The following is a 14,654-nucleotide window of genomic DNA, read 5'->3' as shown; positions in this document are numbered from 1 at the left end:
AAGAGGAGACAGAAAAGTTCAGCTGGGTTGAATTAAAAGATTTTGGACATCCACATTGGATTTGATAGGTTTGCCTTTTTTCAAGTCTGTCGTAAAACGATACTCACATAACCATTTGTGCATTGAAACAGCCAGTATGAACAGGAGGAATGATTACAGCAACCAAAAACTGAAAAGATCCCTTCCATAACGTGATTCCAATGTAAGAGATGGTGGACAGAATCTACAGGCCTCCTTCTTTGCATGAATGTGTTTAAAGTTCGGCTAAAGTTAATATGAGGCTTCAGCAGTCTGTTAGTCAAATCACATTTTTTTCAGTATGAAATTCCCTCCTTGTGTTACTGTCCCTCCACTGGCTCAGCAAGAAAACACCGTCCAGGGAAGACTGATTATTTTCACTACTGATTACTGCAGATTATTTTCTCGATTAATCAAAAAAGTCTGTTTATGAAATGTGAAAGAAAAAAAAGTGAAAAAAAAATGCTCATCACAGTTTCTCACAGTCCAAGCGTACATCTTAAAATGTCTCATCTTGTCTGACCAACAGTCCAAAACCCCCAAATTATTCAGTTTACAATGTTTTCAGAGAAAATCAGCAAATCATCACATTGGAGAAGCTGCAACCACAGAATGGTTGACATGTTTGCCTAAAAAATGACTGAAAGGATTATTTATCAAAATAGTTGCAGATAAATTTGATTTCGATCAACTAATCAATTAATGAACTATTCGTTTCAGCTCTGTACCAAAAAGACTGTAACTTAGGGAAATAACCACTTGATTTGACTAACTCAGACTGCTGAAGCCTCATTTAACCTCGGCTGAACTTTAAACACATTTTCACAGAACGAGGACTGCAGACATTAAAACTGCATCATGAGGGGATCTCTTCAGGGCCAGTATGGACAACAACCAATAACTCTTTCAGTGCACATATGGGCAAGTGAATATTGTTTTAAGACATACTTTTAAAAAGAATGAACCTATCCTTTAAGGCTTCTGTCAAAATGCAAATGTTTCAGGAATCCAGGGATGAACAAACAACTGTGGTGAAATGTCAACTGACTATACACACCTGCGATCAGACACTTCCTGTTATCATTCCACATGAGCCATTAAGCAGGAAGATGTGTGTTTGTATGAGTGTGTGTGTGTGTGTGTGGTTCATGTACAGTGGCTAATGTTATGTACTCTGCAATGTTGCTCCCACATAATAGGAGTACTGGGGTCAAAGGTCTCTCTGCCTCTCTCTCTCTCTCTCTCTCTCACACACAAACACACACACACACAGCTTTCTAGTCTGCAGAGTGTGTGTTCTCAGTGTATGACCCGTGTTGTTTACATCCTCATTTCCGGCTTTGTTGATGACCTACGCTACATCTCTGGAACTAACAGTGACCCCACAGTGACCCTGGTGAATTGAAAGCGGCTGCATGTGTGTTTTTGTGTTCATGCGCTCGTCCCTTCCCAAATCGAGTGATCGTGAACCCCCATCCCCTACTATTTTCCCAACTTCCCCTCCTCTGACGCCCTCGCAATTTCTCTCCTTCCCACTGGCATTTGAAATCTTTCCGTGACATCAGAGCTGGGTTGACAGTAAACAAGTTCCCTCATGGGGAGACTAAGCTAAAAGGGAAATTCAGTGGGAATGAGGAGCTATAAGCACCATACTATCTGTTCCCACTTCTCTTGGCTCCTCCTCCTTCCTATCCCTTTCCTGTCATTTCCTATCCTGCAATCTGCCATGAAGAGTGAAATCACTGAGTGAAGATCTGAATGTGTAAGGTTCTGTTTAATCCTGATAGTCTGACTGAATTGCTGTTTTGGTTAATTCATTCTATATGAATCGCGGAACAAATCGGAAATGTGGGCAGGAACCAGGCCAGTACTGTTTCTACTTAATCAGAAATACTTTATTGATCCCACAGGGGATACTCTTTAACTGGAAACACACAGGTCACTGGGTGCTTCCAGGGATCCATTTTATCCAATGCGTCCATTATTTATTAGCAACAATGGAAGTCCCCAAAGTAAATTTGCCAGTTGACCGGTCAGTCAGCCCACCGCTTCGGTCCAGACTGAAATATCTCAACAACATTTTTGTTTTTTAGTGAAATATCTTGATAATTATTGGATGGATTGCCGTGCAATTTTGTAAACACATGTCTGGGCCCTTCAGGATGAATTGTAATAACTCTGGTGATCCTCTGACTTTGAACTAATGGCATTCCCATCAGCCTCAGCTGTTTTTGTGCTAATTAGCTTAGCTAAGCTGATGAATGTGGTAAACATTATCTGATAAACATCAGCATGTTAACATTGTGATCGTGAGCATGTGAGACTGCTGATGTTAGCATTTAGCTCAAAGCACTGCTGTGCCATAGTACAGCTTCACAGAGCTGCTAGCGTGACTGTAGACTCTTACTCTTGTTTTTCTGCTTTTGAACCTTCTTATATATTAATTAATTTGAAAAGTCAAAGCTTCTGCTTAATAAATGGTAGGGTATGGAAAAATGTTATGTTCCTTTAAACAAACGGTAGAAATGGCTTAAAGGGACAATTCACTCCAAAATCAAAAATACATGTTTTTCCTCTCACCTGTAGTGCTATTTATTCATCTAGATTGTTTTGGTGTGAGTTGCAGAGGTTTGGAGATATCGACCGTAGAGATGTCTGCGTTTTTTTTTTAATATAATGGGACTGCATGGCACTTGGCTTGTGGTGCTCAAAGCGCCAAAAAAATACATTTGAACTCAACGTACTCAAGATAATCCACAGACCTTGTTGTAAGCTGTTTTAATGTAGGAACTATTTTATTTCTACTGATTGTTCCTACATGAAACTGCTTATAATTAACACTGTTAATTATAAGTTGACTTGAGACCAGACATCTAACATACCACAGGGCAACAGCCAGAGCACAAGCAGGTGTGCAAACACTGCAGCAGAGTACACAGAAAATGCTCTTACCATCCCAGGCGTCAAACATATCAGTGATGAAGTAGTCTATGAAGGAGATCTGAGATTTGGGCACGCTGCAGGTGTTTCTGTCAAACACTGGCATCACCACCGGCAGCCCTTGTCTCTTCTCCTCGTCCGTCTGCAGGGCAAACACACAGAGATCACAATGAAGTCACAATAGCGAAGGTAAATGCACACAATCTGCAGCTTTGAATGTGAGAGGCCATAAGTGAGATAAATTATGCAAAGTGAGACAATGAAAATGATCAAAAGAAACAAACGATGCTTGCCTCCCTTTACAGGGACAATACTGTTCTCAGCTTTTAACTGCATCGTTCTATTAAACTGAGCTGCATTAGTGTTGTCTCCACACCTGTGCAAAGTACTCCTCAGAGATCCGTCCAGCCCACTCAATGCAGAGCTCGAGCGGTCTGCAGGGGTTTGCCACATCCGCACACTTGATCAACATCCTCTTTATCAGCAGACGGTTCTCTGGAGAGTTCCTGATGTTTGCCTGACCCTCACAGTCGCTGTTCACGCTCTGTAGGGAAGACACGAAAGACATAAGCATCTGCACATACAGAAAAATAATGCATGCACACTATTCAGTACATGCTGTTGGCACATGTCTACTTATACACATATTTACTAAGTCTTTTTGGTAACACTTTCTTTTACATGTCCCTAAATTGTTCGTATAATTTCCTTGAAAGTTTCCTGAAAAAAAAACTGTAATTTGGCACTCATTACAGTGCTTTAATTGGTACACTTCCAATTACGTAGTTCCAATTAGTTGCTATGCTAGTGTAACCCACAGTCTTTAGACATAGTGCATAGTAGGTCAGCTGAACATGCAAAAATGTAAATTCTGTCTACAGGCAAGCTTACAGTTCAACATATAAGGAGAATACAGTTTCAAATAAGAAATTAACAATGAATATTTACTTGGGTTTAAATGAATTTCAAGGAAATTTCTCTGGCAATCAACACAGCTAACTACTGTAAATGAACTAAAACAACAGTCTCAGAGCTTTGTCTCTATTTTTCCGATAATTAGTACCAAACAGATCAAAAAAGGTTCTTTCCAGGAAACTTTCAAGAACTTATTAGGAAATAACAAACCTGTAAAATGAAGCGTTACCATCTTTTCTGGGAGATGTTTAATGTAACTTAAAATGTAACTAACTAAGCACACCCACACTTACACTTGTGCTGGTCTCTTCTATGGCAGCCATTGGCTTGTTGATGCTGTTGACAAACTTGCTGACGTGCTCAAAGTGTCTGGTCATCTCTGTGGCCAGCACCATGTCAATAATTGCCTGTCGCAGTGTTCGGAACTGATTCCTGTCAGCAGTGAAGGGATGGAATGGATAAAGTTAAGATCTGGATCCGTCCAATACTAATACGCCGTAGGATTATAATGTCACACACTATTCTATTACTCCATGAACACAAAGCATGCTTAGATTGTATGTACAACAACACCACAAACTGCTACTACTGACCTGTCAGTGTTCTTGAAGATGTTGCTCTTGTTGTCTCGAATAGTGAGCTGGAAGGCGAGGGCCGCGTGGTGGCTCTCCAGCACGGCTGTGTCGTTGTAGAGGATCGCCAGTTCACTACCGGCGTTACACAGGAAGGAGTTGGTCCTGCCCGGGTGGTCCACATCGTGCACTGTGGCTGCTATCAGCGCCGCCACCTCATCTAGCTGATCCAGACTGCTCTGAATAAAACAGCAGAGACACAGAGTGATGTCAGTACTGGAAGCATTTGGTCAATTTTTTGAAGTAAGTGTCTCTGACTGACTAAAATAAGTCACAGATACATGTACAATATTTGTTTTATATAAGTATAGCAATATATCAGTATGGATTCATATATCAGTCATTCCAAATGTGTGTTTTTCTTCTAACCTTGACTCTCTCTTTGCGTAGGAAGTAGGCAGTAGCATGCAGCACGTCTGCAGCATGCGTGGAGTTGTGGTAGGAGTTGGAGGAGTGGTAGCTGGCCTCAATGAGCTGCAGCCAGGAGCGCAGCGTGGCCTCCGAGCAGTTCAGGAACTCACACACACCGAAACTAGTGAAGATCTTCAGCCCGAGGTAAGTCAGCGGTCTGCAGAGGATCACACAAAAGACTGGGTGAATGGACAACACGCGCAGAGTACTGAATATTTTCCTAAACGTTATCCAATTATTATGTGTTCTATTCTTTTTGCTTCATCGTGGTATCTTTGTTATCCCTTCTTCCTGCACCCTACTTAAAATTGTCTTTTTTGCACATGTGCGTTAAACATGTCTACACGTTATATATGAAGCTACAGCCAGGAGATGGTTAGCTTAGCATAAAGACTTGAAGCAGGGGAAAACAGCTAGCCTATCTATTCCCAAAGATATCTTGTCTTTAAGCTAAGCTAAGCTAACTGGCTGCAGCTTCATATTTTCTGTACAGATATGCGAGTGGTATCTATCTTCTCTAACTCTGAGCAAGAAAGTGAATAAGCGTATTTTCCCAAATCTCGAACTATTCCTTTAAAGCTCGTGCTTGTATTTTATTAAGGAAAGGAAAACATTTGGTTTCGTTTACCATTCACAGGAGACAGAGAAGATTTAACCACATTTTTGAAGGTAGGAAGATATCATCTGCCAATTTAAGCAACTGCTGGAGTGTTAACTAAATGAAATGATCACAGTGCAACGATCAGTATATTGCCTTTTCTGAACCTAAGGAAATTGGCAGTTTTTATCCTCATTTTGACTCTGTTTCCACCATCTTCGTACCTCTTGTGTGTAGCTGCCTCCAGCTCCAGGATGTTGAACTCCCAGCACTCCTCATCATTCAGCATCTCGGCGATGGGTGGAGGGACGTCATTCAGAGTGACTGGGATGGCCAGCTGGCTCTGGCTCATATCTAGCAGATAGACAGAAGCGTGCACACACATACACAGTTCAGGGTGATTTGACCATAAAAGGGGCAAACCGAGAGGGAGCTCTGTGTGGGATTTGACGGATAAATAATGGCTGTACCAATCTTGGCCCCTTAATATCTATATACATGTGCAAACATACTGGCTGACATACTGGCAAAGTGTCTGACTTTGTAAATCTGGTAATTTCAGACTATGGTAGAAAGATGGTGCGTGATAAGATTGTTTAAAGCATGTATGAGAGCAGAACAGAGCTGCTGCTCTGAAATAAGGACACTGCTTTTAACTTGATGAAAAAGAAGAACATTTATTGGAAAATAGACTTGATTTAGATCTTCTCTCAGTTAAGTGCTCTTGTGACTTTAATCATTATAATGGGAGTTACATAATAAACTCAGATGGAAGAATTCACACTCTAGAAAGCTACAAGAACATTGTGATGCTTTCATCCCGACAATAACCACCTTAAACGTAATATTTATTCATGAGATTCACTCAAGGCAGCAGACCTCATGTTCCATAATCTCTGTGATGATGAGGCTAAAACGTCTGCACTCCTACCTGTTCTTAACTCATTAACATGAACTCAACACTGTTTGGCTTGTCTTAGTCATCTTTTAGAGTGTGAACCTGTGAGGAAAGGTAAGTCATCATAAGAGCGCTGCTAATGTATCTAGCCTGTTTAAAAGGGGTAATATTTTTTGTCCACATAAATTTCAAGTTCAGTGCAATTACCAGTTATGATTACTCTTCTGTCTAAGATTTGACCCACCAACACTCAAGTTGGGTCATACACAGTATGGTACGTAATTACAAGACTGAATACATGACTCAGTTGTGGGTAGTATACAATAGTCCCCATTGTGTCCCTTTCTATTTCTCTGTTTGGTTTGACATTAACAAGGTGATTCTTCCATATCAGTTAATCAAGATTCAGCGGAACAAAACATTTCTGTGGCTGACGTGAAATACGCCAGAAACCCTGGCAATGCATTAGTGTAGATGTACTGTGACTTTAAAAATATATCCTGTTGGAAAGGATACACATGCAGAAACCTACTATGTTGTCAACTGCACCTGCAAAAGGAATAGCTTAACGTTTTGGGAAATGGCTTATTTGTCGAGAGTTAGATGAGAAGATCGATACCACTCTTCCATATGTGCGTTAAATATAAATCTAGAGTTGGGAGTTGATTAGCTTAGCTTAGCATGAAGACTGGAAGCAGGGGGAAACAGTTAGCCTGGCTCTCTTCAAAATTGCTGTGCCCAGCCACTGGTCGCCCAGAAATAGTTACATCACGTATCTCCCTGTAAAACCACAACTTGTTGTTTTTACATTTCTGTTTGTATACAGATTAAAAACAAAAGATATAACTTGTGAATTAGTGAGCGTTAGATATATATATATATTTGAACTTTGGACAGAGCCAGCCTAGCTGTTTCCCCCTGCTTTCAGGCTTTATGCTAAGCTAAGTTAAACAGACAGATAAAAGAGTGGCATCGATCTTCTCACCTCTTCTTTTTTTGCACTAGCAAAGTTTACGACTGACTTGTTGTGTGTATTATTAGAGCATATCAGCTGTACAGTGAGTAAAGAGTACTTGATTATTATTATGAAAAACATTTACACACTGATATAGTGTGGTAATTTATTGGTTATATAAAACTTACTTTTGCAGAAGACATATTCATTCCCAGAGAGTCTCCGCAGCCCATCCTGGAGAGAAAAAAAGACAAACAACAGGACATGGTTGAATTAATTGTAGAAAAACATTGAGTAGCCTTTGGTTCATCTAAAGCTAATAATAACACATCTTTCCACAAAAGCTTTAGCTCCATAGCTCCATTTTACTTTATTCATTTTTCTGCAAAACACAAATCTTTAAAAATGGGAAAATGGACAAGAGGTTGATGTTATTATTTTGATTTATTGTCAACAAACCCCATGAAAGGACAAGAAACAACAATGTGTTGGTCCATGTCTCAATACTTTCTGACTTCTGTACCCTGTCTGTGGCCCTAAGCCCATTGGTTCCTCTGAAGACATAAATCTTTTAAAAAAGCCTGCAAATATATAATTGTATTTTTTAAGAAAGGCTCAGTAATTTCCTAAAACAGCTGGAAACTGTAGTTTTTAGCAAACGTTCCTTAAACAGGAGGAAGTAGTTCATTTGTTAGGCACTATTTCCAGCCACGAATGAACACGCATTCGGTGCTCTAGTGAGTGTTTGGGGCAGCAGGACGGTGTGTGTGGGACTGAGTCAAAATGAACTACAGTGTGTGTGTTCATGGTGATGAAGGAACACGTCACCCAGTGCAACAGTGTGGCTCACTGATGTCTGTTTAATAGTTTTGGACAACAATGGAGCTCTATGGCACAGAGGAAGAAGATATATCAGGCTGTGGATACACAGACAATCCTTGTTAGTAGGACCCATTCATTGTTGGTTTTGGTCTTTTCATGGGATCTGTAGACAAAAATAATATTAGACAGAATATAAGAATATAGAAAATGTATAATTTGGTATACAAAAGTCATCCTGGCAGTTTCTGCAGTCAACTGATGGATCTGAAAACTTACAATCAACTCTGTCTTCAGAAAGACAAACATCTGTGTGCAGTGACTCACCTCATAGTTGGTCTTATTCAACAAATTAAAAAAATAAAAATAAACAAAGACTCTGTTGGCACTTTGAAAACACTGATTTGATTTGATTTTGGAAGCCAAAAATTTCTTGGTTAAACAAGAATGCATGTTCAATTTCATACGCATGAGGTAAGAACATTTTTACAATGTGATTTAAAAAAAAAAAAAAAATCTTTCCAACCTCTCCTTATAAAGACTTTGAAGCATGTATACTTATGAATGAGCTCAAAAGCATATACTAAGTATCTACACTGCCTCTTACATTCATGAGCCCCCCAACCAGGTCGTTGGTGTGGGGGTCATCTTCTTTGGAGGCGAGCTGAGGGGAGTAGAGCTCAGTGGTTCTCAGGATCTCCAACACACGATCCAGAGCCTCGGCCACCGTTACCGGACTGCTCTCCTGGGCGGTGTTGATGATGTTTATTACCTGGGGAAGAGGAAATAGAAAAGTCCCTATTCTGCTGCAAAACAGACACTGCATACAAACATATGCACAAAGAGTCCTCTGCAAGATATGCAGTAACAGAGTGTTCTTTTCTTTGTGCATGTGTCATGGAGATGTGCATGTGATGCTGGACAAATCTTGTCTGGGGCAAAACAGCTAAATAAAGCTGCTTCTCAAGACACACAAGAGCATCACAGGACCTGCAGTAGGAGGCAGAGCGAGACAGTGTAGTCCCTCATTCGTCCAGGAGTGTTCTATCGTAGAAAAGGTTTCAGTCGTAGCCACTTCCCGTTCAAACCAACTCTTCTCTCTACTAAGAATCTTCACCTCGCTGTCTTCAAATGTGTGGTTTAAAAGCTACAAACCACACATTTGAAGACAGCTAGGTGAAGATTCTTAGTAGAGAGAAGAGTTGGTTTGAACGGAAGTCAAAGGAAGCCATTTTTGTGAAGAAAGAGAACCCCTCTTTGAACAGAAATGGTGGTCTGAGATTTAATCTGCCCAAAGTCTATCAGAGTGTATTATCACCTTGGTCGCGCCTATCACATGCTAATCAGGCACTTAACAGTGATGAAGTAGATGCAGCCAGAGAACAATAGGCCTGATTACTGATCACTGGGCCATCTTGAAACTATTAGGTCAGTTTCAGGTGAAACTAGCTATTAACAGATACTCAGGCAGATTCCCTCCTGAGGGCAGGGCTTATGTAACTCAGATTAGCTTAAATTTCCAGTTCCCGTCCAATTTTTTCACAATTGAGAATGACTTCCGGATGGGAGCCGAAACGTCTTGATTCTGAAAACAGTGTCCAGATGACTACGACTGAAACCTTTTCTACGATACTGTATACTATATATTATAAATGACCTGGGTTTATTGTTGCTCACAGCATCTTCACATCATGACAGCGGGGTCATGAAGAATTCAGAGACCACCTCCGATCACCAAAACAATTCTGAACATTTTCATTTAAATGTGATGTTTGCAAATACACACAGTAAAAAAACATCAGCTGTGAATAGTGGTGTGGACCAATGAATCCAAAGTCATGGTGCTCTTTTGCAACAGTATTAACCATGCTGTAAGCAGTCTTAAGAAATTTAGCTTCCTAGAATGCACAGAAACAATGAGAAGTTTCTTTTACTGCAAATTATTTTATTTAAATTTAAAGAAATAAATGGTCTATTAAATAAGTTCAATATTCAGTTTCACCCCAAAACATTGTCATGTTAATCTCATGTTTTATGTGCTGTAAACTCTCACACTCATGCACAGAGAGCAGATGCCGAATGTGACTTCCTGTTTCAAGAATAGTAGTCAGTCAGAATGAATGACCTTTCCTCTGTAAAATGTACTCCGCAGAATAGATCTAATACCGCTGAAAGTGGGGTTGGATGGAGGTTGGGTTTTTATTTATTTTCTGTCTGTCTACTGTTTTATCAGTAAGACTTTATAATAAATATTTTACAGTATGAATAGATTTCCATAAAGTCTTGATACTTATTTAAAGTAAGTTTAAATATCAAATGGAAGGGGCCGTAACATAAGAGGTAAATCCATTATTGGCTCAGTCAAACAACTCCAAGGCAGTAAAGGCAGCTCTAATGGCCACCGATTGGCTATGTGGTGTTGGAATAATGTACTAAAATGCTTATTAAAGGTGTCTAGAATTTGAACAGACAGATCTTATGTTCCCGTTTCGGTGCTGCCATGAACCTGTGTGCATCCCCTGATGTGAAACACGCTGGTAATGGGCCATAAAAGAACTTAATTCTTGATGAAAATCCAACAAGTGCAACTTGATGACAGCTGGTGGAGGAATGAGCTCTGCGGAGCGATTCCTACGCTGGAAGAAACATTCATGTTTTAAAGTGCTTAAGGCACAACTTGCATAAAGGATTCAGTAGGAAATTGTTAATTGGAAGTCGGCCCCTGCAGATGATAATTTTCCTTTAACCCTTTCATGGTCTTCTCAGCTGTTTGGTAGAGAACATTTTAAGTTGTCATCTCTTGTTGAATTTGAATTTGTTGTTCTCAACCTGATTGAGCCATCGCTTGCACTTGGTTGAAGTATGTTAGACCCCAAAAATCTTTTTGATGTAGTTTAGTTTCTGAGTTTACTGAACAAAATTATGTAAATCCATTATCCAGGTCTGACGACTTTGTAATCATTTTTTAAAAACATGATCAAGCAATTGGTTATGTTCATTAATGGTAAAAGTAGTATTGCTAACAATTTTTTTTAACAAAGCTGAAAAGCAGAATGAAACATTTTCTGATTATAAACTGTCAATATAAATACAAATATATCTAAAATATAAATCTAATGGTATTTCACTGTATTTGTTAAAATTATTATATCAGTATGGTTTTTCAGACATTTTGAATGAAAATGGATTTTCAATGCAGTGATGAATTCTGTAAATCCAGGGTGATACTGCTAATCCTGCTAATAATGATTAGCCAAATTTAAGCACAATAACAGTTGTAGACATTAAGAAACCTCACTCTGATCACTGGGGGTGGTGCTACATCTTGGAAACTGAAAAGGAAATACTTCTTGCGTTTGAATTCAAGTCAGCAATGGTTTGCAGAAAACACCCAAAAGAGTATTCATCAAACAAAAACACTGTTGAGCTGCTGCACCAAAAGAGCAAGTTTGATCTAGTTTTACAAAGAATATATGTAAAATGTTTTATTTCTCAAGTTTTCATGTTTCTCTTGTCCATAAAAGATGTGTGTAATTCAAAAAAATGTCTCTTATTTCACCTTAATAGAGAAAGAAAATATGCAGATTGTTGAAAGTGCAGTTGAAAGTTGTTTTACTGTAAATGGACATCTATAGCGCCTAGTAGAGTTTCAAAAATAGTTTCCCATCGCTTTTTTCTGGGTGGTACCTTCAGGAGTGCAAAATGACTGAATGCTGAAAGCAGCATACCTTGGTGATGGGAGCCTCGATAGTCATGGAGTGAATCCTGGCGATGGAGGAATATCTTCGATTCTGTAAACTGGGAGCTGTAATTCAGAAAATAATGATTTTATGTATTATGATAGTGTGGCTAATTGATCGTCAGCCAGTATAGTTTAACATCATTAATACTGTAACTGCAAAAAATGTGATCACAGGGCCTGCAATTGTTAGCCCTCATCAAAAGGCTTATGAATGGAAGGCAGAAAAGGCAGAAAATGTACAAAAAAGGAGAGGAAATGAAGAAAATGTAAATGTTGAGCAAATGTTAATATATGGGAGGAAAAGAAGGAAAGTGGTTTGATTGAAGAAGAGAGAAGCAGACAAAGCAGGGGAGAGGCAGCACTCAGCTGAGATACCTGAAAATAGCAGCAGCTCTGTCAAAGTGAGCTGAGGAGGGAGGTACGTAATGTCATCAGCCCACGACATCGCTCTTTAAGATCTCTTTAGTTCAAGTACATAACACAGTCTGACTGAGTCCCATTATCTCCCCATTCTTCATCTCTTTCCTCGCCCCATTCTTCCTTTGTGTTTCTGCTTTTACTTTATTATCGTTGCAGTTATCTCATTCCTCTCGTCCTCTTTCCCTATCGGTTTCTGCCGCTCCTGCTTATCTTCCCTTCAGAATGGCACAAACTGGAGCTCCATTCATTCAAACAGAAGCTCAAATAAAAGATAATGCATTTTGAATGGTCTTACCGTCACTACCGCGAGAGCTGAGCGATCTGGCATCAATTGAATCTTTCCTCCTGTCCCGGTGACGTAGAGAATGGCACTCTGTAGAGGGAAGTAATGAACATTACATGTACAGTATGTTTAGACTGATGGAGGGTCATATTTAGATTGATACAGGAGGGTCTCAGTGCTCACTGTTTAATTTCAAAGATATTATATTTTGCTTCTGAAGCACTTCTCTTGCCCCAGTTTGTTCCTCTCACGTATTATCATTAAATTCAGGCCACAGAGCTACTGTAAGCATCCATTTTTCTGAAAAAGAAATACATTTGGACGTGCATGAATATGCCCATCTCATTATACTGGTATATGCATAAGGAAAATTGAAAATGTGGTGAGGAAAATGAAGTGTTGCGTGCAATAGATAAACAATTAAATGTGTGCCAAGACCACAAAAAAAAGTCAAATGAAAGGATTTAAAAAATATTTTTTTTGCTTCTTGCTTTTTAAAACAATTGATAGTAAGTAAGGAAAAGCAAGCTCATACACACACACACACACTTTTTTAAAAAACTTATGTAGTAACCTTTTACTATATTTTATCAGTTTCCATAGCTTAGCGCTGTGGTTCAGATGTAATGGTATTACACAGGAGTCACAAACTGGGGCTAATCATAATCGTAATCATACTATTCTATAATTATAAGGTTTTACATAAAAATATAGCTGTCCAATTAAGAGACTCTGGCAACATTAGAAAATGTGGTGTGGTAAGTTACCTGACTGAGAATACTCCCCGCTGCATCTCTCTTCCTTGTTGAACTTGTGGACCTGACAGACAGACAGACAGAGAGCAGGAGCTGATTAAAGTCGAGGTTTGGACTACAACCAAGAGTCACTGTGGGTTCTCTTTCGCTGTGAGGAATATAATCAGCCTAATTTCCTGCTCCTTGAAAGCAACACGCTGGCAGGATTACTTCTGTTGATTAAAGACTTCATGTGAGCCAGCGATTTGATGTTCTTTATACTTTGAAGATCTCTTTTCATCTCACCTCAGCAACCTATTGTATTTTAAAAATACAGCACAGAAATGTTTGATATTTTAACACTTCCTTCTCTTTTTCATAAAACCTGTGTGAGTAGAAAGATCAACTGAATCAATCTGAAACTACAACCTGTGACTGATGAAGCCAGTTATGAATACAGAGAAAGTAGTTGAATGAAACGGTGGAGACAGCACTGCCCTACGAAGCCAAAACGCAGCACCTACATATAGACGGATTTCCGAGCGGCCTCATCAGTGAGATGCGTACGCAGGCAGGGGGTAGAAAACAAACCAGAATGGCTGACAGCTTGAGGATCATCATGGGAAGGTGTTTTTGTGCCTTAAACTGCACAAATCAGAAAAATTATCGCACCTTTGTTTCTCTTAAAAAACAGTTCAAATGGACAAATAAGCTAAAAGTACAGCCTTTGTTTGTATGCTGTATTTTGTTATATTGCATTCCCTGAAGATTGTACAATATCTACATTTTTTTGGTATCATTATGGTCATATGGTCAATAATCAGCCTTAAAAGGCCCACAGTGACGGGACTGCAACCTCTCTCTGTTACAGTTTGCTGGCGAGCTTGAAAGACATTAAACCCTCGTCGTCACTGTTTGTATTCAGTCAGCAGCAGGTGACCGTCCGTGTGAGGAGCTGAGCACAAAACAGAACGCTAGAAGCGGAAACCAAATACCAATTTGTGAGATTATGTCTCTAATTCTGATATATTTTTGCATGACAAAAATATTTACTATTATCTAATTTAAAAACATTACTTTACAAGATTACAAGATTGAAAGAATGATACTTAATAAATGTAATAAAATGCAAACAAAACACAGCTTATTTTAATATGTTGGTTCTGAGCTACATTTACCATAACTGTGAACCTTACAGCACATTTTCTACGTTCATAATAATATATTTTCATACAGGTGACAATTTGTACAGTACATCCTGTTAGTCACACTGAGGTTATGTAGATATG

At 39.2% G+C, this 14,654-nt stretch overlaps 1 protein-coding gene and 1 long non-coding RNA gene across 4 annotated transcripts in view; one reads left to right on the top strand and one right to left on the bottom strand.

Moving 5' to 3' along the window:
- Positions 1-14,654, bottom strand: part of pde8b (phosphodiesterase 8B) — a 53,703-nt gene that overhangs the window by 3,450 nt on the left and 35,599 nt on the right. For all 3 annotated transcript variants that reach the window (XM_044174045.1, XM_044174044.1, XM_044174046.1), the window contains exons 11-21: positions 13,399-13,450; positions 12,644-12,721; positions 11,915-11,991; positions 8,794-8,958; positions 7,556-7,601; positions 5,739-5,868; positions 4,875-5,073; positions 4,467-4,684; positions 4,167-4,305; positions 3,335-3,502; positions 2,971-3,100 (exon numbers count right to left, since the gene is read on the bottom strand). In XM_044174045.1, coding sequence (XP_044029980.1) covers positions 2,971-3,100; positions 3,335-3,502; positions 4,167-4,305; positions 4,467-4,684; positions 4,875-5,073; positions 5,739-5,868; positions 7,556-7,601; positions 8,794-8,958; positions 11,915-11,991; positions 12,644-12,721; positions 13,399-13,450 — 1,402 coding nt within the window. The remainder of the gene's footprint in view (positions 1-2,970; positions 3,101-3,334; positions 3,503-4,166; positions 4,306-4,466; positions 4,685-4,874; positions 5,074-5,738; positions 5,869-7,555; positions 7,602-8,793; positions 8,959-11,914; positions 11,992-12,643; positions 12,722-13,398; positions 13,451-14,654) is intronic.
- Positions 21-5,893, top strand: LOC122865517. The gene is made up of 5 exons (XR_006375492.1): positions 21-1,780; positions 4,510-4,748; positions 4,896-5,060; positions 5,554-5,585; positions 5,752-5,893. It is a non-coding gene; the product is annotated as an uncharacterized LOC122865517 (long non-coding RNA).

The sequence above is a fragment of the Siniperca chuatsi genome, linkage group LG18, assembly GCF_020085105.1.
Source record: "Siniperca chuatsi isolate FFG_IHB_CAS linkage group LG18, ASM2008510v1, whole genome shotgun sequence".
Taxonomy (NCBI): domain Eukaryota; kingdom Metazoa; phylum Chordata; class Actinopteri; order Centrarchiformes; family Sinipercidae; genus Siniperca; species Siniperca chuatsi.
Note: the sequence above shows the minus strand (reverse complement) of the source record. Positions and strands in the feature narration are given on the sequence as shown.